The 23,960-nt window shown below is 40.0% G+C and overlaps 2 protein-coding genes and 1 long non-coding RNA gene across 8 annotated transcripts in view; 1 reads left to right on the top strand and 2 right to left on the bottom strand.

The window, feature by feature from the left end:
• Window positions 1–1,610, bottom strand: part of piezo2b (piezo-type mechanosensitive ion channel component 2b) — an 82,663-nt gene extending 81,053 nt beyond the window's left edge. For 4 of the 6 annotated variants that reach the window (XM_027290205.1, XM_027290202.1, XM_027290211.1 and 1 more), the window contains exon 1: window positions 1,507–1,600. In XM_027290205.1, the coding sequence (XP_027146006.1) occupies window positions 1,507–1,513 (7 nt within the window). In that variant the 5' untranslated portion in view covers window positions 1,514–1,600. Of the gene's footprint in view, window positions 1–1,506 lie in introns of all 6 variants that reach the window. The other 2 variants (XM_027290212.1, XM_027290217.1) reach the window with 1 other exon arrangement.
• Window positions 1,611–7,992: 6,382 nt separating this feature from the next.
• Window positions 7,993–8,990, top strand: LOC113747984 (uncharacterized). Its single transcript, XR_003464042.1, has 3 exons — window positions 7,993–8,262; window positions 8,579–8,678; window positions 8,887–8,990. It is a non-coding gene; the product is annotated as an uncharacterized LOC113747984 (long non-coding RNA).
• A 9,150-nt stretch (window positions 8,991–18,140) lies between these two features.
• Window positions 18,141–23,512, bottom strand: napgb (N-ethylmaleimide-sensitive factor attachment protein, gamma b). Its single transcript, XM_010749189.3, has 12 exons — window positions 23,280–23,512; window positions 23,047–23,114; window positions 22,886–22,970; window positions 22,782–22,799; window positions 21,857–21,887; window positions 21,650–21,759; window positions 21,318–21,384; window positions 21,158–21,228; window positions 20,806–20,884; window positions 20,469–20,548; window positions 20,240–20,369; window positions 18,141–19,349 (listed from the first exon to the last, which is right to left on the bottom strand). The coding sequence occupies exons 1-12, from the start codon at window positions 23,333–23,335 to the stop codon at window positions 19,206–19,208; spliced, it is 939 nt and encodes a 312-aa protein (XP_010747491.1). The 5' UTR covers window positions 23,336–23,512; the 3' UTR covers window positions 18,141–19,205.
• Between the last annotated feature and the right edge of the window lie 448 nt (window positions 23,513–23,960).

The raw sequence follows: 23,960 nt of genomic DNA, 5'->3' as shown, positions 1-23,960 counted from the left end.
AGCCTCTACATACATATTAAAAAAGACCAAAGAGGACGTTGGCGGAGGGAGCTAAGAAGAAAAAAGGAGAGGGTGACTGAAAAGAAGCCACTGGACAAGAAAAGCAAATCTGGGTCCTTTTTAGTGGTTGGCGGGAGCTTAGTGAAATAAAAGGCTAAAAGAAAGACGGCGAGCTGGGCTCCTTGCTGCTGGACTCTATTAGTCCATAGTTCCACTTGAATTTGTCTATCATACATTAGACATAATCTCTCATAGTCTCTTTGGCTACAGGCCGACGTCATGTTTTAGACTTTATATTTATATAAAAAATTTAAAAAAGACCATGTACAATCTGAATTTTCTGCCATGTGTTGAACCGTGTTTGAAGTCAACAGCTATCAGACGCATGAACAATGAGCTTTACTAGAAGACTTCTCTCTTTAAGTATTGATGAGAGTGTAAGTGGTCCACTTTCTCTGCTCCCTCGTCTCTTCCTCTTTTACTTCCTGATTGTTATTTCAGCTGGAGACGAGCAGAGACAGCTCTCGGACTGGATGTTGTTCCCTCCACCAATATGAGTTTATGTATTATTAAACACTGCATGTGGTCTCCGACAGAAACTCATATTATGTTTAGTATTTTTGCGGTGAGGGGAGCGCGTAAAGGCGCGGCTGGAGTTGCCGACCACAATCCCACATTCATGAACCGTAAGGAGAACGGTCACCTCAGTCGCTTCTCATAAACCTTCAATCTGATTTATATTTCTGTGGAGGGAGAGCGGCTGCCGCGTAGCAGTTGAAAGATGATGTGGAGGCTATTTTTAACCAGATTTTCGGGGTGGCTTTCATTTACTGAACTCTTTTCTGAACCAAAGAGATTAAATACCGCAACTTTCACATTGGTTGAATTAACTAATAACACTTCAAATGCACGCAGGTCATGGTATTACGAAATGAAACCCCAGTATAAAGAATCAGTGGAGCCTTAGGAGAAACTTTTATATCCCCCCTCCGATAACTGAAGTGGTTAGGCATTTTCAAAAACAGCCCTCATCTCAATTTTCTTTTTCTTTCTCTGAAGGATATATTACAGACTCTTTTTGGGTTTCTTTCTGCAGCATGTGTGTTCAGTTTTCTTCTCTTTTAAGTTATACAGACATTATCTCTGCAAACAAACCAAACCAAAACCTAAAATGTTAATTTGCATGGAGTGGACATCAGATCTGACCCCGATAGATCACGTCTTTCTCTGTCAGATCTGGCCAGCCGTGGATCATTTTTATTTTTACAGATGGACCGATGCCCGCACTAACCGATATTACCTTTCATGGACTGAATATGTGCCAAATCCATCCTCATCTCAAGGAAATTCAAGTCCCCTAGAGAAGGGCTGGTTTATATTAGAGAGAACAATATTGCAATTCAAACTGGAGGCTTTTAGGAAACAAGTCAAGATTCTCCAGGCAATGGACAAATCCAAAGCCGTTGAACGTGTGAAGTTTAAAGAGGATTACACAAGAGATCTTACCCTGCATTGTTGTGCTTGTGGGCTCCGCGAAGAGTGGAATAAGCAGGAGGTAGATGAGGTAGACGAAGGACAAGGCATTGTACCTGAACAGGCAAGCTGCAGAAACAAAGACACAAACAAACACACAGATTGAGCAGCAAATCAACGAGAACACTCCATTTAAAAACACCACTGATTCAATAGTGCTCTGTGCGCATTACATAATGTTTAACAGTAAATAAAGTGCAGAAGCTGGCAGTGGTAACGAGCTGCCTGCTCAGGAGTCGTCACTCAAATAAACTAAACACAGTTTTGAAAGGAACATGTGGTGAAACTCATTAAAATATTCCCGGTGTAGAAAAGCTGCTCGTTGCAATAAAAAGCCAGAACATTCCTGTGACCAAACTTCACACTCACAAGCCTCATTATCTGTTCGACTGGCTGCATCACAAAGAAAAAACACAGCCTGAGCTTTATTTAGTAATCTTTGTTTTGAACGAATCACCTGATAGTCTTTGGGTGTTAAGAGAGATGACTGAAGCAGCCAGAGGCCAGCTGTGCAGCTTCATATCGTACGTGAGGTTTTCGGATCCCCGTGGCATTTCATGGATTGTGAGCATTATAGAAACTGGATATTTTTTATGATGGAGCTCGACTAAACAAAATCTGTTGCGGCGTCACGCATCAGACGCCCCTAGCATGCTTAAGTTTTTCAAAAACAGGAAAATAAATGTCTCGATAATATGTCGGTTGCCAAAACTTGAAATGAAACAGCCACGTGGAGCGTGAAGAGTGTGAAACGTCACAAGCGGTGTCTGAAAATACTTCAGTGTTTGTTTTTAGGCTTTTTGATTTTAACGAGGCCCCCATTATCTCTCAGGATTATAACATTTGTTATTTCAGTGAAAATAACTTGAGCTCTCGAGAAAGTAAATGAATTAAACTCAATATCACAAGAAAATGTATGAATGTATGCTTAAGCTTAATTAATTAATTAATTTTAATCTGATTAATTCTTCTAATATTTTCACTTATCATTTTTGCATTTCTAATTTTCCTTGAATTTAAATGTGTTAAATTTAATATATGCCACTGACGAATGTTAAGAATATAAAGGCAATGAGCTTCTTATTTATAACAATGAATCTCCTTTACAATCTTAATTATTAATCAGTTATCAATTGATTCATTGACTATTAATCAGCAAATAGTTTGATAATTGATCAAGCTTTGTGGTGTAATAGTTTAAGTTAAGCCGAGCTGGAGTTTCATGCACTGTTTCAGTATTCAGGATGCGTCACTACCAAGCGGCAACCTCCGTGGCTGTGAAGTGAAGCCAACGCAGAAGTACCAAGAACTGCAGTTCCTTGAATGACCACTTGAGGATGGCTACAGAACGAGTCAGTCTCCATAAGCCCCCATGTTAAAATGTCCAACTTCACAGCAGAAATAAACATGTTTACATGTTTACATGCATCACAGATTTTAAGCTACAAAGCTGTGACATCGAGCATACGCCGCCCATTCTTACGGTTATTGATCACCACATGACACTGGATTATGTTACTGCACACACTCACCCTTTCCAGAACAGTCCTCCCACAAACACACATATTTATATTTAAACACACCCCGTGGAGTCACATAAAGGAGGTCTTTATGATGAAAGTTAAAATGCTTAAGTGCAAACATGACTTCCAAAAACCATTAATTGATGTAATGATCCCCTCACACCCAAGTCAGACTGACCATCTACCCTGATCGGTGCTTTTACCAGTTAAACGGCTCACATCACCTGCTGACTGAACATCAATTAACCCCACACCTAGAATGAACCACGCTGTAGCAACACTTACTCGTGCATGTGCACAAAGCCTGAGTACTTGCTTACAGCTCAGATACTAGCTCACGTAACATTTACAGCTCAGAGTTTGCACAAAATATATTCACGTCTTACATTTCTTTGAACATTTTTAGGTCAGGAGGTAGCGTGGCAGAGGAGGGAAGTACACAGTAACTTTGTACAAAATGTGGACACACAGTCTTGACCTCCCAAATTTCTCTTCACGGTTATATCAACAAGCACAAAGTTTACAACCTGGTCGGCTGCGTGAGTTACCGTCTCAGTGGTGGAGATCTCGGGCAGCTGCCGGTCTTGAACTACTGAAAAATTACACTTAACTGCTGAAAATGGTGCTTTTATTTATCTTTGCACACTCAATGGACCTATTCATTGACATCTGACTTGGCTCTGACTTTCCCCTTGCTGGAGCCCTACAGTAAGTGAACGTCCTTGTTTTCTCTGTGCTCAGATACAGACCAATGAAAACTAACAAAAGTTAATAAATCTTATGAGGACTGTCATCATTTAAGAAAACCACCAACATCTGAAGATCATGTAGATTATATAATCACATCTATATGATTAAGTTTCACGTATGCCAGATACTGCTGAGAAGACAACATGAAAAAGGACTTCCCTTTTTCTCAAACAGGAGGTTCAGCTAAAGCCTCGAGGGTGAATGACTCACAATCTTAAATTTTTGTTCTCACTCTGCACCATTTCTACGCACACCCACTTCATTTTATCTTTGTTAAATGTGCCATTAAATGAGCTGCAAACCTGCCTGTTTCACCCAAGTTGGCAGTCTGGAGCACAAGCTGCAAATTTGTATCTACTGTGCAGAGATATAGATAATCTATCTGCATCTGCATGGCTCAGCTCCAGCTGTTATAGCCTGCAGACACTTGACCGCAGTCTTCCTGACCATTTGCCTTCTCTGTATGACTCACCATCTGAGGATTTTTACACAGGGAATGAAAATAAACTGCCGTTGTTTTCAGACATCAGATTACTGCCATTCAACGTCTGAATCAGGCTTTTGTCTCCTCCAGTAAAAAGTTATTATAACAGCCACACAAAGCTCAAACACAAGGAAAAGGAGACCAGCCATGAATGTGAAATCAAAGCCAACTGACTTCAGAGTTTGAGCCTAAAAACATTTTAAAAAAAAGAGATAAGGCGGTTCGGTACCGGGCCAGACCGAGCACTGGGTGATAACAGAGGAATTTAACCCCCTCTGAAGAAAATAATGAAGCGCATACCACAGTCTATACCACCACTGTGCAGAGGTTTATGGTCTTCATCACACTGTGAAACTTGAAACTAAGTGGATGATGGAATGAGATCCAGAATTTAGGTGTTTAACCCAGATTTTAACAAAAACTGCCTACTAGGCATGACATAACACATCTTGTAGCTGGTTATTTCATTTAGAGATACAATTAATGACTATTTTCATTATTAATCTCCAGTTATCTTATTATTTCTATGTCTATGTCCACATTCCCAGAGTTCATGTTGATGTCTTCATTTTGCCTGATTAGCGGTCCGAACCCAAACATGATCAGTTTACTATCATAGAGCATGAAGAAAACATGGAAATATTCATTTTTGCTGCCACAAAAACAAAATGTTAGCTCACTGAAACTGAAATTTCAAACATTAACTGCCAACAACTAGCTCACATTGGAATGCATGAATTATGAATTATTATGAATACAACGTTTGTGTTTGTAAGAGGAATATTTCAGAGGTTGCATCCAATGTCAGTAGCCTGGTGGCCAAACATTAAGTATTGATGTTAGTTTGATTACAATAAAGCTACAAGGTGTTAATGTTAGTGTTTCATACACGAGTTACACATAGTTGTGTAACAATAACATAACATTTTCCAACAGCTCTCCTCCTCATGTCTCTCTTTTTCTACTTTAAATCTTGATTATCAAATTATGACTATAATTAAATCTGTTAACACTGTTATTTGTTGTTTTTTACTGTGTGTTCGGCTAAGCTGAACATAATCAGTTGAAAGGCACATTTGACAGCTTATTCTTTTGATGGCAAAAATAAATAAAGCTATAGTCAAAATACTCATTTTTCTTTACATGACCTTTGATTTTAAATTAACGGACTACACCAGAAATAAATTTCTACTTCATTTTCTGTTTCTGCTTCATTCTGATTGAATAGTTTTGTTCCTAGGTGTTTAGATATTTAAATAGACGATTCTAATACACTTTCAGTGGGTTAAAAACATTATTTTTTTTACACAACCACCTCTCCTCTGGTGCTGCCAACTCTGTCTGCCGTCCAGTGATGCTCACATCGGCTAAGAATCTGCACCACCTCCACCTCCACCTCCACCTCTGTTTGCTGCTTTACTCTGACTCAACACAACTGACCGGCTGCACCATCTGTACAACCACATCACAAGTTTGATATCAGATCAAACATTTGTTGCAAGTGCATGTTCATAATGATGTTAACGCGCCAAACTCTGCCTGTAAACACATAAACAGCGGGCTGTTTGATTAGCGAAAATGTAGCTGTGTGCAAATGTCTGTTTGTGTGTGTGGTAGGGGGGACTGTGTACACACGGGCCCAGCTTTTCAATAGAGGTGCTGTCAGATGGCCAACACGAAACACAGACTATGTAACGTCAGCAGACGAGTCTTTCACATGAGAGGACATGAGAAAAGAGACATATATTGCCGAACTGAACATATACAGTGAGGGTAATGTAGGAGTCAGGTAACATCTGCTGTGCTGCAGTGTGTTTCCTCTCCATTCATTCAGCACTGAGAGGCCAAAAACCTAAAACTACAAATAATAAAGACAACAATCTGTTTACTGTTTGCAAGCTGGTGTTATGGATTCACACTGTTCAAGTTTGAATTAAGATCTTTGACTGTCAGACAGGAATAATGAAGGAAGTCAGGTGATGCTGATGACAGAAACACCTTCTCTCATGGCTAACGCCGTCTGTTCCTGTATACCTTCCCTTCTTTCCACTTTACATTTCCCTCACCCTGTCAGTTACTGCGTACAGCTGCAGTGAAGGACAAGCGCTCATTTGCACTTTGAAAAAACATAAAATATTAAAAGGTATGTTTACGATAAAAGGGGAAGGGAGTTCTTCTCTCCCTCACAACCGCATTATTAATTCATACTGTTAAAACGACTTTCCACGAATTAATGGAGACAATGCATGGCCTCACAATTGCTTTTGGAAATAAAGGGGGCGTCCAGGCTGTCAAGTGATGCATTATGGTGGTACTGAGTGGGTCTTATCTATAGAAAGCATGCTGTTGGCTTTCAAAGTAACCTCAGCCCCATAAGTCTTATGCACAGACACCAAAGTGGAACCACAGTGGCAGCTAGACGCTAATCATCTTTCACTTGTGGCCTACCACAGAATTAAAACACAAAGTGAACTGCATTTAATAGAGTCTGCAGCCAATGCGTGATCATACCTTGAGCTTGCCGACTCTAAATCAGCATTGAAGTGTGGAAACAGTCAAATCTGGGCTGAGACTGTTTAAAACAGCTGAAAGTTTGAGTCTGAGTCATCTGCTGCCATCTGCATAGCCAAACGTGAATCAAAGCAAAAACACTCACAACAATAATTTCCGCTGTTGAGCACTTTTCTTAACAAAGTTATAAATTCATAGTAAACAACCGCTGACTGAAACTCGAGGAATGCAACACTGTCAAGACAATGTTATTTTAAATTAACAGTATTAACACTAAAGACGTGTACTGAAGGTCCAGTCAGCAGATAAACAATCAATAATAACACTGATGATTCATTATTAATCAAAACCACAGACTAGAAACACAGAAATTAATTCTAATGCTGTAAAAACAATAATCTGATTCTCTGTTTGACCACACAGGCGACTTTTCATCTGATTAAATTTAAACTGGTTTGTGATTTTAATATTTCAGCATTTTAAAGCTTTAGACAGAAAACAGTTGCTCTTAATATTTGTGTTTTTTAACATTCTCCACATGAACGGTGTGCAGAGAGCAAGCAGAGACTCCAAAAGGTTGTTTGTGATGCACACTCTGCAGTGACTGGACGCTCTGTTGTCGGCTGTGTTTCCTTTATCAAATCCAATAAAAGGTGACAGCCAGGTGAAGAACAGTGCTGCTACACAGCTGTCCTGGTTTGTAATTTATATTTAATTTGCTGTGTGACTCTGTGCAGTGTGTTGTTTCTGTTGTTGGGAGCAGAGGACTCAGCAGTGATGAGGAGTGAACTGTGACCTCCAGGATCATGAATGAGGTCAATCACTAATTTTGACACAATCACACATTTGATTTGTGCTCATGAGACTCTGCACACTCAAACACTTCAGGTTTGTCCTGCTGTGTCTCAGATCTTTAAATTCATGTCACAGATTTTTCCAGAAAAAGTTGGTAAAACTCATTTTTCCTAATTAAAAGTAAGAGTCAGAATGTTCAATATAAGCTGCAGCCTTCCTTAAACGTTACCTTTAAGTTAAATAAACTGATTTATTGGATGAAATCAGATAAACTAATAACTGATCAATCACCCAACCCCACCTGGCGCACGCACACAGCAGTATAGCTCAGTTAAGATGCGTAAAAAGTGAAGATTAAAGACAAAAACTCACCAGCTGAAGACACTGGCACAGTAACCTGAAGACCAGCCCGCACACCACCTCAGAGGCCATGGCTCCGGGCAGCCCGTGTTGAATCCAGGTAAAAGTAGCCGAGGATTGTCTCTCTAAGGTTTCTCTTGCATCCCAAACTCCTGCGCTCTGTCAAATCCCAGCTGACATCAAACTGGTGCGCTCCTCCAAACGGCCACATCAGCTCTCCCTGATGACACCTGGACTCCGGCGGTTATTCCACAGAGAGAGATTGCGCATTTACCGAGGTTCACCACAGCAGCAGGCATGTCACCGGTAAGTAATGTCACCATGATGGTTCAGTCGCTCTGATGCGTTAAAGTCATGTTGACGCTGCACAAACTGAGCGGCGGACTCAGGTGCGCAAAAAGCTGCGCGTAAAAATGCCGGAGAAAGGAGCCAACAAGTCCTCAAGTCCAATTAAAACACTACAAACCGCATTAACGTGAAATGTTCAGAAATAAGAAAGTCTAATTTCACTTCTTCACTGTGACGCTTGATGGGAGCGCTCAGAATAACCGGATAATTTACTCTTCCCGTTTGGTCTCCTTGGTGAAATTTGACTTTCTGACTTCTGGTGTGGATTGAACAGGACGCTACAGGACGAGTCTGTGATTGACACCTGACTCAGCCAATCAGAAGTCTTCGTGTGGTAACCGGTCCAGCCCCCCTGTGATAATTGGAAGCAAGAGGTGGGACGCGGAGATGGAGACAAATACCACAAGTATTAAAAGATAACGTGTCCCAAAATCCACCGCTTCTGTTTGACTTCACACGAATAATTTCTCGTGTTTTATTATTTAGTCTGAATGTTTAAGTGAGCAGACATTAAGCAGGATCACTTCCAGGAAGGTTTGTAGAAATGTCAGGAGACTTTCACTGATCGTTGCATCTCTCCAGGTCTGCTGTCCAGCTGTTCATCAGAGAGAAACAGCGACACCTACCGGCATGAAACCAGCACGTCAAACAGGCCTGTCACATTTCTCCATGCAGGCAGGAAAAATGACTTTTACCACAATGTTTTCAGCTCTTGCAATAATTAAGAACATCGCAGTAAAAACATCTCTGATTTCATTTATTCCAGTCATATGCTGAGTAAACAAACATGTATCATGACTCAAAATGCTCAGATCTGTTTGTGGCTTACCAAGTCCCCCCTCCTAAAATGTTGGGGACACACGAGCTGAATTGTGGTGTTAGTTGTCGGTGGGTTCACGTGCCGAGCTGTGACAGCTGCTGAAGTGTCCTCGAGCAAGAAAGAAACTGAATCTCTTTCAGCTGCACGACTCCTGCGCTGCGGTCTGACCTCTGAATTTACTGTAAAAGGCAACAAGCGGGTAGAAGAAATGAAAATGTCCCCTTCAGGTGATCAGTGGGGTTAATGTTGTTGTTACATTTAAGACTTTAAATGTAACTTTTTATTTTTAGACGGGTTTATTGCATATTGTAGATGAAGGTGAACTAAGATGAGGTGTTGAAGGAGAGAGGAGGAGATGGAGAAATCAGGGTTGCAGACAGATGGAGGAGTTCAGAGATGGCCTCGTATCAGGTGTTGATAAGGAGGGAGTTGGGAACTGTCTCTTCATCGCTCTACGGGATTAGAGCCCCAGTGGTTCCTGTATTCGAAAGAGAGAGACAGAAAATTTGGGTTTTTAATCGTCCTGACTGCTGTAAAGAGTACAAAATGAGCACTAAACACTAATTTCAGACTAAAACAATGAAGCAAAGTGAATATATAAATGTTGAAATTACCGTAACTGTGTTTTCTCTTTTTTCCTTCAAACTCCACTTCAGGTCATTTGTCACCACTATTAAAAGAAACTGCGCAGAAGAACAAGCCAAGGAGCGATGACCTCATGTTTACTTGTTGTGTACACAATCAGAAGAAGCAGCCAAGTTTGAACTGGAGCATTAACGTACAGTACGATTAAAACATATCAATCATGCACGCTTTGATATGTTTAACGACTCTATTGACAAGAAGATGATCTGTGCTGCCTCTGAAGTGCATTAGGCAGGAGGAAAAGCAAGGTATGATGGGAGTCATCATGGGCCGAGCCAAATGACCCTCCTCGACCTCCACGTTTCAAACACAGGGCACTTAAAGGTCCTGCTCGTGATGAGATGAATCATCGCTTGGCCTAATCACCAAAACAGATTCAGTTTGTGGAAATAAGCAAAATAAACAGCTAAATGCTGCTGAAGGAAAAGCTGACTTTTGGAGATCATCAACATCGCAGCTTGTTGCCAACCTCTGAAGCCCCGAAGCGTCACTTTTCCCTGGAAATCCAGACCGACTGGATGCCGCGCTGCAGCAGTCATGTGGGAGCAGTCAGAGAGTCACCCATGAGGCCCTGAACTGCAGCCAGCCATAATCAATAACCAACCTCAAAACATGTCAGACCTCGATTTGTTTCTGCTGTTTGAAGTCCGGACCTGCTGATCTAATCCCTCAGATGGATGTGAATCTTAAGTAACCTTTGTCTTTGATCCATTATTCATCGGATTCTTGAGAGGGAGTTATTGATATCGTCCCAGGCCAAATGGGTTATACAGAACACACAGTGAAGGTTCAGGTCAGTTGATCCTGACTGACCTGCTGCACGTTAATGTCAGAATTATTAGAACATCAACATGAATCATTCGCGCTGATTTACATCAGGTCCTTGTTGTTTTGAGTCTCAAACGAGCTGTTCGGGATGATTTCAGCAAACATCTAATTCATATTGAAACAAGAGTCAACAGTCACAAGAGGATCTGTGAGGCTGCACAGCGCTGTTTGAGCTGAACGGTTGCGAGGACGCGCCAACTTCGTCATTGTTTGCTGAGCCATCTTTGTTAGGAAAGATGGCCAGTATCTCACACAGTTTCTTTATTTAACTTTTAGTCACATTAAGACACAGAATTGTTGTCAAGATTGGTGTTAAGTTTATTTCTAAAAAAAAAACACGATATAATATAGAGAAACATGACCTGTTTGAGTCCTTTGTGTAGGCTGGTACTTAAAGAGGAAGCACACCTCAACAGGTAACCTTTTATTGGATATATGAGTAGGTGGGTACTTTGATTTTATTGGACGTTGAATGTGTGAAGAAAATCTCAATTAATTAAGTTATAATATTGTGTGTTGTATATATCATTGCTTAATTAAGAGTGTGCAGTATTGCATAATTCAATAAGACTTTGTTGTTGGCACAAATAAATCAAGGAAATGTCAGTAGTTTAGCAGATCTTTGATACCTGTTAAAGATTTGGACTCACCTTTTCATTCAATATGAGAAGGTGATGCTTTTTAAATGAGGTTGTCACCTGGAATGGTTTTCCAACAGTCTTAAAAGAGTTCCCATATATGCTGAACACACATCCCAAACCATCTCAACTGGGTTTATGTCTGGTGATTGATTGATTGTGGAGGACAGGTCATATGATGGTGAACTCCATCACTCTCTTTCTTGGTCAAATAGTTCTCACAGAGCCTGGAGGAGGTGTGTTTTTGGGGCATTATCCTCTTAAAAACAAAAAATGGTCCCACTTAACACAAATTAGATGCATGACATGTTACTAAATAATGCTATGGTAGCTCTGCTAACCTTGAAGTTTGAATAAATTTCCAAAAGTGTCATCAGCAAAGCACTCCACACCATCACATCTCCTGCTCCATGTTTCACAGTGGGAACCACACATGCAGTTACCATCCGTTCACCTTCTCTGTGTCTCACAAAGACAGCACTTAGAACCAAAGATCTAAAAATTTGGATGCATCAGGCCAAAATATACATTTCCGTTGATCAAATGTCTATTCAAGAGTTCTCTTCTTGTTGTTGGTCTCCCTCAGTCGTGGTTTATTTGCAGCAGTTCAACCATGAAGGCCTGATTCACACAGTCTCCTCTCAGAGATGTGTCTACTACTTGAACTCTATGAGGCATTTATGTTGGCTTTAATCTGAGGGGGGCTCTGTCTTTCTTTGCTGGAGCAGTCCTCATGAGAGCCAGGTTCATAAAAACATTTCATGGTTTTCGCGACTACTCTTGAGGACACATTGAACGTTTTGAAATTTTTCACGTTGATTGACCTTCATGTCGTAAAGTAATGATGGACTGTCGGTTCTCTTTACTTTAATGAGGAGTTCTTGCAATAATGTGGATCACAGCAATAGTCAATTAGGATTATTTACTGTATAACACATCTATCTAGAGTGTGTTTTCACCTTTAGTTTAGTGAAGTCTCTTTTCTGTTTCACAAAACAACATACCATATAAAACATGGGTTTTCCAGTTTGTTGTGGAAATAGTTGAGGTATTATTGCCTAACATCAGTGTTGGACCTGACTAGTGCTCTTGTGGCTGAATGAAAGCAAATCCCAGCAGCCAATTTCCAAAATCTGGTAGAAAGTCTAAAAACAGAAGAGTGGATGATGTTATAGAAGCATAATAATGCCATTTTTTTATTAATTAGATGGGTTAAATATCTGGATGTCTATGTATTTTTGGTCATATAGTGTACGTCTTTTGGTTTGTGGTGGAAATGATGCAGGGCCTCCTGAAAATTGTTAATATTTGTCCGACCAGTGCAAGATTAATTTCTTAGATACAGTACAATACTACAATTATATTTCAACTTCAAATATTTCATCATTTATCAGGAAAAAACTTCCTGACAAATAACCTCAATTATTTTTTCTGGAGCTTTTACAGTCCTCAACGGTTGATTGATTTTTCTTTCTCCAGAAATCGTTCTTTCTGTCTTCTGTCAGAAAAAGTACCTGCAAAAGAAGAAAACGATGTGGATGAATGACTATTGATTATCTCTCTAACATCTCATAGCCCTGCCAGCCTAAAATATTCATGTGAATCTCATGAAAAATCTTCCTGAATGCTGAATTTCTACTGGAGATCTCACACTGCCAGTCTGCAGCAAATGAGATTAACGTCCAGGCAGCTTCAATATTGATCCGCAAGTGAAATCCAAACTGTGTGTGTGTGTTCAGTATTTACATGGATGCACTTTCCATGCACTCTAAAGGTGCCTCTGCTTAAGTGGGCTTTTTAGTGTCTTTCTGTGGTGGCTGCGGGCAGATCGTCTCTTTTGGAATTTAGACAGATAAACTGTAGATCGCTGCAGTCGTATCAACACCTTGCAGCTCCAGTTTGATGGTGTTTTTTTTTAACCTCCTGTTGGTTTATTCCGTGATCTTTACACTCAAATCATGTCAACTACAACGGTTAAACATACAAGTACATGTTAACACTTTGACATTATACAGGTTTATTTTTCCAGTCATCAATACTAAGAATCTACAGGCATGCTGGCAGCTTTTTGAGGCCGTACTTAGGCACAATGGTACTTGCTAACACTCTAAATGCACTAACCCCTTAATACAAAGTAGAGCTGTGGCTGATGAGAATGTCATTAGTTTTAAAGGCATTTGGTCTCAAGTATTGAACTAATTTTGACCTGAAGATGGCTCAGTGAAAATTCAGGTGATCACCAAAGAGATGACAATCAACCCTAAAGGGGGGCATGAATGTCTGAACTAAGTTTTCACGGTGATTCATCCAATAATTGTTGAGATATTTCACTGAAAATACAAATTTCAACTCCATTCTCCCACTCCAATCCATACGATTCAACATCTGGAAACAATAAATCTTTGGCTGCTTTAAGGTTTAAAGTTATACATAATTAACAGTGTGGCTGCTTTGACTGACGGGTGGGTGTCATTACAAATGGCTTGTTTGAGCACCCAGGCGTCATCCAACCCACCTCAGGTCCGCTGATGATCTACGATTTTTAGTTTAGCCTGTAGGTGGAAGAGGCAGGACTGCTAACATGGTGGCGACCAGAGAAGAAACCAGCCTTCTTCAGAAACCAGTGGGCCACATTACGGATATACAGTCCAATCCAATCCATGTAGTAGATGTTGAGATATTTCACATATAAGATAAGGGAAAACTTTGACCTGCTGATGGCACTATACAAAAAGTCAGGGGATCCCCAAAGCTAGTTGGATTCATCTTTTGGGAACCATGAATGTTTGTACAAGATTTAATTGATATTCATCCCGTAGTTGTTCAGATATTTTAGTCTGGACCGACTAACTGACATTTCCATCTGTAGAGCCAGGCTGCTAGCATGACTTAAAAACCCAAACTTCACGACTGAATTATTGATTCTTGACAGGATTTTCATTCAATACAAAGAGCAGTCTCTGCATCGATTACAGATGTGATACCTGGATGTAAGGGATCACCTTTAGAAGCTATTTTATATGAAGAAGGATGATTCATTCACTGATAATTGAAGGGATGTTTAGTCGAAGCTCACATCGCCTCTGCATTAGCAGACAGGAAGATGCTCATGTTAATGCACACATCCAGGATGTCGGCCTCATTATAAAGAACTGTTGACAGATGTCTTGTATTACCTCTGGGTTGTTTCTAACATTACATCCTGAAGGAATTGCAGCACTCAGATTGAAGAGCGGCCATGCATTATTGAGGACTGCTGTCCTTCTGAAGAAGTCTGAAGAGTTTAGCTTTTAACACACAACAATGAGGTCAGAGGTCAACAGGACTTGACTCTTCTGGTCCTGCAGCAGACAACAGCCTCTGTGTTTCATAACACAATGGGCTTCTTCGGAGGAGTAGGCGGTGTCTGCTCTCAGAGAAAACACAGAGTAAGTGACTTGATGAGGAGGAACACTGTCTGCGCAGTTTTAGTTAATAAGATTCAGAGATGAATCACTTTACAGATCAGAATTACAGCTGCAGTTTGCTCTGTTATTATCTTAACTTTTCATCCAGTGGCTGGGGTTAGGTTTGTTTGGTGAAGCTTTAAACGCAGACTAATAAATTATTTGAGGTTAACGACTTCTTCTGGGAACACTCAACCTCCCCGTCCTCACTGTCACATATATCATAATTTTCTGATGTTCAGAGTCATGATTCAGTGTTTGCTTTGTGATGAAGCGCTGTTTATATTTTCATGACACCTACTTTACTTCAGCCTCTCTCAGCGACCCGTACAGCAACCAGTGATTTCCTACATTTCTCAGAGCGACCTTCAACGTTTGACTGAATATGCTGTGTTCAGCTGATGGCATACTAAGAGCCAGTGTATGGTGGAAGTAAAGATGTTGCCGTTAATGTAAAATCTTCATCAACTAACTTAAGTAACTGAGTAAGTGGAATAAACAATAGTTTATATTGAAAATACTTTTGATTTCATAATTCATTTCAGTGTCTGACTATACATACAGCAACATCGATACATGGTCTTTTATTTTTCATTTTTTTCAGACATCAAACTTCATGCTCCTGGACCAGACTTGTTAGACATGTAACGTAAACAATAAAAACACCATTAAACAACAAAACAGGACTGAAATGAACTGAAAATGTAAAATGTAAACTTGTCATTCATTCCTGTTTTTATTATTTACCTTGTGGGTCTAACATATATCTGACTGGTGTTGCAGTGGTTGTGTGACATGTGATTGCAGTGTCGCCTCACAGCAGACACTAAAGCATTGCATGTTCTCAGGAGATGGTTGTTCGTCTCTCTGTGTCAGCCCTGTGATGAACTGGTGACCTCGTCCAGTGTCAGTTGGGGTCAGCACCAGTCCCTCACGACCCTGATATGGATGGATGAAGGGATGGTATTTGAAGATCTTTCTCTTACAGCAACCTGAAACTTTAAAAACTTTACATAATATTATCTGTCCATTGCTGCAGACATTTTGCTTGAAAGCAGAGTGAGGTTGCCTTTTTTAGTTTTCATTTCATACTCTGAAATCAGTGGAGTGAACCTATCTTATCTTTTTATATTTAATTCATATTTAGATTTTTTTTATTACCCATCTTCTACAGTTTACACTAACGTCAACATATCTTGCTCTATCATCTTCCCTCTACAATCCATCCTGCTGATGAGCAGCTTTTAGATGAGCTGCTCATCAGCAGGATGGATCACACAACAAATAACTAGTGATTCATCGAGGTTCATTAGGTGTCTAATGCACAGCTAATCTGATTCTAGTTTAAATCATTAAAAGCACAAACAGTAGAGCTTCCCTTGCACAAAAACAGACCTTGATTGAAGTTGAGCCTCATCCTGTGATATAATAACATTGTTAAGAGCTGTATATTATCCATGAAAAAAACCCAACCGATCATCAGCCCCTTGCATTAGGTGTAATGTGATTGTAACTGGGAACTGAGTATGTTATTTCAAAGTTTCCAGCTGAGCCTGCAAAACCTGCACTGCTCTAACACCCATTTTAATTTAGGAGGCACTCATTTATCGATGACTGTGGGTCCACCAACCGCACTGGGATCAGGTGCTGCGTAAGCCAGGGAGGAGGCAAAGACGCGCTGACTGCTGGCATATGAAGGTGGAATGTCACCTCTGGAGCTGGTGTAGGAGGGGGAGTGCGACCAGTGAGATAACCTGGAAAGAGGCTAGACTCTCTCTTTTTCTGGTCTAGGACGAGAGGCACCCGAGTACAAGAGGGTCGCTTATATACGACTAAGTCTCTGTGAGGAAGGCTGCACTGAACAGCAGATCAAAGTACATGACCTTCTTGAAGTCTCTGGGTGGCGCCCGTCTAATGACCTCCCACCAACAAATAATTGTACAATAATGACCGCATGAGCACAATCTCATATTTTCTCCGACTGGAACACTCTCTGACTGTGGGACTGTGCAAAATGAGAGAAAAGGATGTGGACCAAGGGAAAAGGTCATCTCTGGAAATATCTCTGAAACATGAACACAAACATCAGAGGCCACGTGGGAGCCTCTCCAGAGACACAATGCATAAAACATATTTAAACAATATTTGTTTGTTTGGTTTGTATGAGAAGAACTCGTATGAACTACATATCATTCTCAGAAAGAGCTGTGCTCACAGATATTCATCATAGGAGTTGTATGTTACAATATATAGGCTTTGGTGGATCTAAAAAGAAAATGAGATTGTGGAAAAGATGAAAACAATTTTAACACATATCAGCAAGACATCTGCAAATAAAACATCTGGAGGTGGTGTCGAGTTTTATATTCAGCTGCTGTACTGGAAGCCAGAATTCTGATATAATGTTATGCAATTTTAATACATTTTGTTTTTGATCAGTTTTCCTCTCTGTTTTTATTGAATATTGCAAAGTTACAGTCCCTCTTATATGTGATGTGAAACAGTTATAAAGGAGAAGAATATAAAATGTAAGAAAATCAAGTGCTTAAGTAAAACTGTAGTGGATTAACATGAATATTTAGTGCTTAAATCAATGTGACTGACCATTTATATATTTACTTATAATAATAAAATGAATACAAATAAAACACAACAAAGATAAAGTCACAGAGAACAGGTAGACCGATTAAAAATAAATTAGGATATTCAATGTCTAAAAACCTATAGCAGAACAGTAATAGGAGGTATGAATATATATGAGATGGTGCAAAGGTCTGGTGTTAAGGGTAAAGATAAAAACACATGTAGGTCGCTGCATTGCATTGACAGGACCATTACAGGACTCTGTCTTTATGAATTGGTACTTTTTAAACCTTTGTGTTTGTTTTGCTCATTAAGTTCCCACTCTGTGGATCCATATGTTGTCTGAAGGAGGGTCAGGTTTCCTGTGGGGCAGTCAACAGGGCCACTAGTCGGACATAAAGAAAATAGATTTTCTTCATGGCCTTCTAGAAAGGATGCCTCAGCTCTGTTTGATCTTTATACAGTTATAAACCATGAAGAGTTGAACTGCTGCACAGTGTCAGCTCACACACTGCCTGATCTAATGAAGTGTGCACACGTGACTTTACACACATTTTAAGTTAGTAATTCACAAACATTTTTATTTTCACCAGTGGGAAACTTTTATGTCCAGTTTTATCTTCCTAACGCACAGATTCATCGCAGCCATCCAGGATGTGTGTCTGTGTATCAGTAACATGAATGTATGTGCATTAAACATCACTTAACAGGGAGAGAGCATTAGCCTCATCAAAGATAAATAAGTCTTAGGAAGCTACACAGTCATTACATGTCTGTCAGGGGCCATTTTGGCGCAGACATCTGCAGCCGCTGTTCGTCTCTCTGATGTGGAAAATCTGTCCTCTAACTCGTTTAAGAAAATGTACAGAGCCGATAAAACGCCACACGATGGAAATGTTTATTGATGCATGTGCAAGGTTTGGAGATATGCTTTTGAGGAACATACAAGAAGTGGGCAACAACACAGATTTAAAAAAATAATGTAAACAATCCCTTTATCACCGTTAGATATGTGGTATCAGAGTCATTTTAATTGGCATGTAAATGATCACATTTACAGAATGAGCAATAAGATAAATCACAAAACACACACAGCATTAAGAGGGAAATCAATGCACTGAAAACATCACTGCATGGTCCCTTTTTTCATGTTTGAGTCGCTCTGATTGGAGGATTGTACTGTGGAAACTGGAAACAAAGACACGGCCGTGACTGTTTGTTAGCAGAAGGTGGAAGATAACTCACACGTCCACGCAGACGAATGAGAACAGTCGACTGGCTACGAGCTGCGCCATCGGGAACTGTTGTGTTAATTCTCTTGAATAAATGCTGAAGACAAAAGTGCCATTGTCATTTTCAAGCATTAATATTCACAAATTCATAGCTTTGATTTTCACCGTTATCCCAAACATGCATGAACAAACATGGTTGCATATTGTTCCAGTGACATTTTCAACAGGCTGCAGCCATGAATACTGAATAAATTAACTCTGTACAAATAAACACCTATACACTGATCAACCCATTTAGAGTGTTTCTGATTTTAATATACCTATAGCAATCTTTAAGACTGTACTCACAAACAATGACAGCAGAATTTACAGCTTCACGGAGACGAAAAATAACAGGGCATTTTACATACAACAGGCTTTCATACATATATATATATATGAATATTTAAGATTTTTCATTACACTGTGGATCCACCTCAAAGGAACGCAAATTAAAAAGGCTGCTCGGCTCTTCTGCAACACAGACTGTAACTGTTGCAGGTTTTTAAATGAGCTTGTTTCTTGTTTTTGTTTTTTGCACAATAAATATCAAACAGCCAAACATCTGGGCTTCAGAGCTGAAAGGGTTTGTCGAGGTTTTTAACTCGTACACGGAGGGTGTAGCGGTGATGCAGCAGACGGGTCGAGTCGGCACTCCGGAGGCCGAAGGCTAACACAGCCCTCCCTCATAATCATCCTCCTCCTCGTCGGCGGCGGCAGGCGCCCCGCTGGCGCCTCCTTGTGGAGCGGCAGGAGCCTTCTTCTTCTTTCCTCCTCCTCCAGGTACCCTCAGGGAAATGGCCAGCTTGGCGTACTGTGAAATAAAAATGTGTCATCAGATCTCAGATTTTTTAAAAGGAGCCTGAAAACTTATTTCCTCAGTCAGCTTCTCACTACGATCGATGGGATCCTTCATGAACATTTTTTCTCCATGAGTTTGAACAGTTTTGTGTTTTTCATGACAGATTTCTGCAGTTCGGTTTTCATTTGTGATCCTGACAGGCGGGGGGCTCTGTTGGGGAAAAGGTGATGTCATACAGTATTTTTGTGAAACCAATCACGTCACCGGTCCAGCTCAGCAATATTTCAATAAAAATGTGATGACAGTTGTGGGGTTGTTTGTTTATGTTACCAGGCACCATCCACACGGTCCTGATGAAGCAGATTATCTGAGATTTTGACTGTTAAGCCGTCCAGAATGTGTATGTGGGTAATAATCACAGCTGTAATTACTTACAGTTTGTTTTTTGGCAAAGTCTGGAGCTACAACATCATATTTTGAAGTAAATCTCTGAGTTGTTTCCACAGAAAAAGAAGCTTTTCTTTCTACTTTTTAAAAGTTCAGTGTGAAATTTGACTTGTTTGTGAAAATGGAGCAAGTAAAAGATCGATGGAAACATGTTAACTTCAACAAAAAAAATGTCAAAGCCATCAGGAGAGCAAAGCCCTGAAAAAACGTGTCAGATCGTGGGCTGTTGAAATGTCAGCTACAGGTAGGATGGTTTTCTCTTTTTCTCACAGAATGTCCACGTCTATTTCAGACCACATCCTTTAATTTCATTGTTGTTAAAATGCCGAAATGATGAATTAAATTAGTGAGCACATTGAATATTTCATTTCCAAACTAACCCTTAACTTAACACTTAACAAACAATATAGACAGTACACCACATGTATTAGTAATTATGTATCAACAGTACTCACATCATTGTCCATGTACTTCAGTAAAGGTGAGTTGCACACACGGTAGACCTGGTCCTCATCCTGCTCGTCGTAGCCCTGCAGTAACGTCTCCATGGCAATGCAATCTTCACTTCCGCTGTAGCCGGGCAGACTGATGGGAGACCAAGCAGCACTTCATGTAACAATGCTCAGTTTAAGTATGAAACCATGAACCACATCCAAGCTAATGTCAAGTGTAGTAAAAACGTACCTGTAACTTTCTCTGACACATTTATCAGCTGCTACGTAGTCCCCTCTGTGAAGGTGAATCAGCACTTGAGCAGTCGTTTTCTAAAGAAAAGAACATGTAATGATTAATATGACTCCTTAAAGTGCTTTTGTAATATATTCCATCAAATAAGTTCAGATATTAAACATGATTAAATTATACTGAATCAGTTCTGCAGAGAGGAACTAAACAGGCTGTATTCAACTTCTACACCCTGCAGAGACACCACAACATACAGTATATCTTCTATACTGTAATTTAAATTCTGGCTGACTGTGGTGAAATGAGGTGCGTAGAGATTTAATGGCATGAAAACAACCTTGAAGCACATGGGGAAGTTCTCAATCTCTTTGTACATGTTCTTCTCTTTCTGCAGAGCGACTGCTGCTTCATCCAACCTGGTTAGAAAGGCGAGAACAGAGTGAGGGATGATGAGGAGCAGGTATTAAACAGATAAACAACTTTGTGGTTGATGTGTCCATTTGCCGCAGTAGTGCGTGAATCCAAAGATGAAAATATATCGTTACTGGCTGGAATAGAAAAATTTATTTTACTTGTATTGTACTTTATTTATGGGAAAGGTCTAAGTGAGTTTTTAAATAATGGTTCTGTGATAACTTTCTGTACAAACAAAAGCAGTAACTGATCCATCTCGACTTCATTTGCTTTACCTTCTTAACCTGACCAGAAGTCTGGAGGCTTTTCCCAGCAGTTCAACTGCCTGTCGCAGGCGGTCCTCGTTCTGCAGAGAGAAAACGTGGATGAACTCAACAATCAGCATCAGTCCTAGTGACTCATTCAGTTTTTTGTTTGCCGGAAGCTCAATTTCACCTCAAACACGCCCGCTGCCTTCTGATACAGGTCCACAGCTTTCTCTAGGTTTATAGGCTCTATCAGTCTGGGAATAAAAGAAAAGAAATGGTTTTAGATTAAACAAAAGTCAATCATGTTGTTTCCTGAGCTGGCATTGAATAGCATCAGTATTTCACATTACTCCTATTACAATATTACAAACACATTAACAAAGCTAAAGTTGCAAATACAATGCGTACTCATGCCTCCATCCTATCTCTGAGATACTTTGTGCCATAACGAGCAGCTAACAGTCGATGAATTAAAGTTTAATCTGCAAACTTCCTTAAATCTAAAGGTGTTATTTTTACTTTCCGGCCCGGTCCAGAGCCATGGCAGCTGTGTCAGGAGTCCCATTCTCCATGTACATCATGCAGGCTTTCTCTATGTACTGGATGGCCTCTGGCATCTTCTTTTGTTCCTGTCGCAGTGCAAACACACCACGTGTCACAACTCTGCTGCAGACATTTAACCCTACAACCACCTAAAAATTAAACGGGTCCAATGTTTGAACTCACCTTCATCATCATACCCGCCTGTTCGATAGCCCTGAGGAAAAAAAGGAAAAATAGTCAAACAAGTGGACAGTTATTATTTATATCATGGTCACTTACTTTTGTAATATTATTTATATTATGGTCACTACTCTTGCAATAATATTATTATTTGTATCATGGTCACTTTACATTACAATACACTCTTTATATATCATGCCACTTTTATCCTCAGTACCTGTCTGTTTTAAAGGTTGATTGTTTTTTGTGTTTATTGTAGGTTATAGATATTTCTGTCTGTTTATTGTGTTTTTTTTTGCCTTTTCTACTTTTTTCTAATTCTGTAGTGTATGCTAGACTTTCCTCTGCTGCTGTAACAAGTAAATTTCTCCAGTGTGGGATGAATAAAGTAAATCTAATCTAATCTAATCTAATCTAATCTAAGGACGTGAGAAACAGGCCTCGGAAGTGTCATTTTGATACACAATGTTCATTGCAGGCAGCCCATTTTAAGAAATGTATAAGAACCAACTGTTAGAGCTCCTCGAGGAGCCTTTTCTCTGTAATCCCCTTTGTGTGTTGCACTGTTAAACGCTCCTTCTTGTACAAGAATAATAAATCCAACTTAAACTTTGATACTTTAAATACAGTCTTCCTTATTCAAGAGTTTTTCTTTAAAAAATCCTGTATGATCCGGGGGTGCGGCAGTAGCTCAAGTCCAGCATGGACCAAAAATATGGAAGGTGGACGGATGCCAGCTCACCTCCTGGACACTGCCTAGGTTATAGATATTTCTGTCTGTTTATTGTGTGTTTTTTTAAGTCTGTAGTGTATGCTACACTTCCCTCTGCTGCTGTAACAAGTACATTTCCCCATGGTGGGATGAATAAATCTAATCCAATCTAATCGCTGCTGATTTATTACTGCAGCTATAACACGAGATACTCACTTTGCAGCGTGGAAAAGCCTGCAGGGCACGTTAAGGAGAAAAATCACAAAACAAAACACAGCAGTGTCATATAAAGTCATGTAACCGTGCACAGAGGAGGATACGTCTTGTTTTCTGTGTGATATTCAGCCTCCTTCAGGTATGCATCCTTCGCTTGATCGTACTGCTTTGCATTCTTGAAGCACACAGCTGAAACAAACAGGACACAGGATGAGTCAGCAGTCATATGTGTTCATATTTAAAAAGGCATAATGTTGATGTTTACCTGCTTTGGCGTACTCTGATGCGGCGCTGTCAAAATCAGGTTTCCACTTTGTCAGACTGGTTTTTAAGCTACAGAAACAAGATGAGCAGATTAAAGCAGCGTTACAGCTCGTTTATTATCTATTAAATCCACATTTAAACACGCATAGTGCTGATTTACGATGTGAATGCAACAGTGGCCTTTGCAGCTCAGCTAACGTCAACATTATTTTGGTTTTTAAATCCGTCACTCACCATTTCTCAGCTTTAGCTATGTGCTCATGAGCTTCGTTGATCTTCTGAGCAGCCATGTCGTCGGTAAATCTGCAGGTTTCTGGAGATTTGTGCAGATCTTGGCGCAGTTTAATCGCTCTGTTTGTTTCTTCCGTCGATGTTTGGATTAGCAGGAAACGTCATCCAATGTCGCAGGCTACGGCAAGCCGCCCGGGATCAAATACAGCCGCAATGCGAAAGCGCGATAGCAAAAAGAAACTCTTCTTCTCCTTCTTCTTCTTTCACATGCTCCACTGTCTCTCTCTCTCTCTCTCTCTCTCTCCACAGCTGGATGTTTCCCTGTTATGTTGAGTGTGCTATGCCCTATTCTTAGTCTGCTTATTGTCACCTGTTCCACTCCTACCCATACCTCCACCTCACCTACTTCATCTTGCAGTTTATATAAATGTCTCCCCCTTTTCCTGGATTTTCCAATATTGTTTCCATTGATTAATTATTTCTTTCCATATTAAACTTTTCCCTTCTGCTTTTGATAATTTTACTTTCATTTCCACCTCTTCTTTCTTTGCTGCCTCCTTTGACATTTGATCTGTTTTTTTTTTCATTTACCTTGTATTCCTAAATGAGCTGGTACCATGCATTCCTACATTTTAACTTCTTATATAATAATAATAATTATACAATAATAATAATACAACAACA

The sequence above is a fragment of the Larimichthys crocea genome, chromosome II (genome assembly GCF_000972845.2).
Source record: "Larimichthys crocea isolate SSNF chromosome II, L_crocea_2.0, whole genome shotgun sequence".
Taxonomy (NCBI): Eukaryota; Metazoa; Chordata; class Actinopteri; family Sciaenidae; genus Larimichthys; species Larimichthys crocea.
The sequence above is the reverse complement of the archived record's forward strand: the minus strand, read 5'-3'. Positions and strand labels throughout refer to the sequence as shown.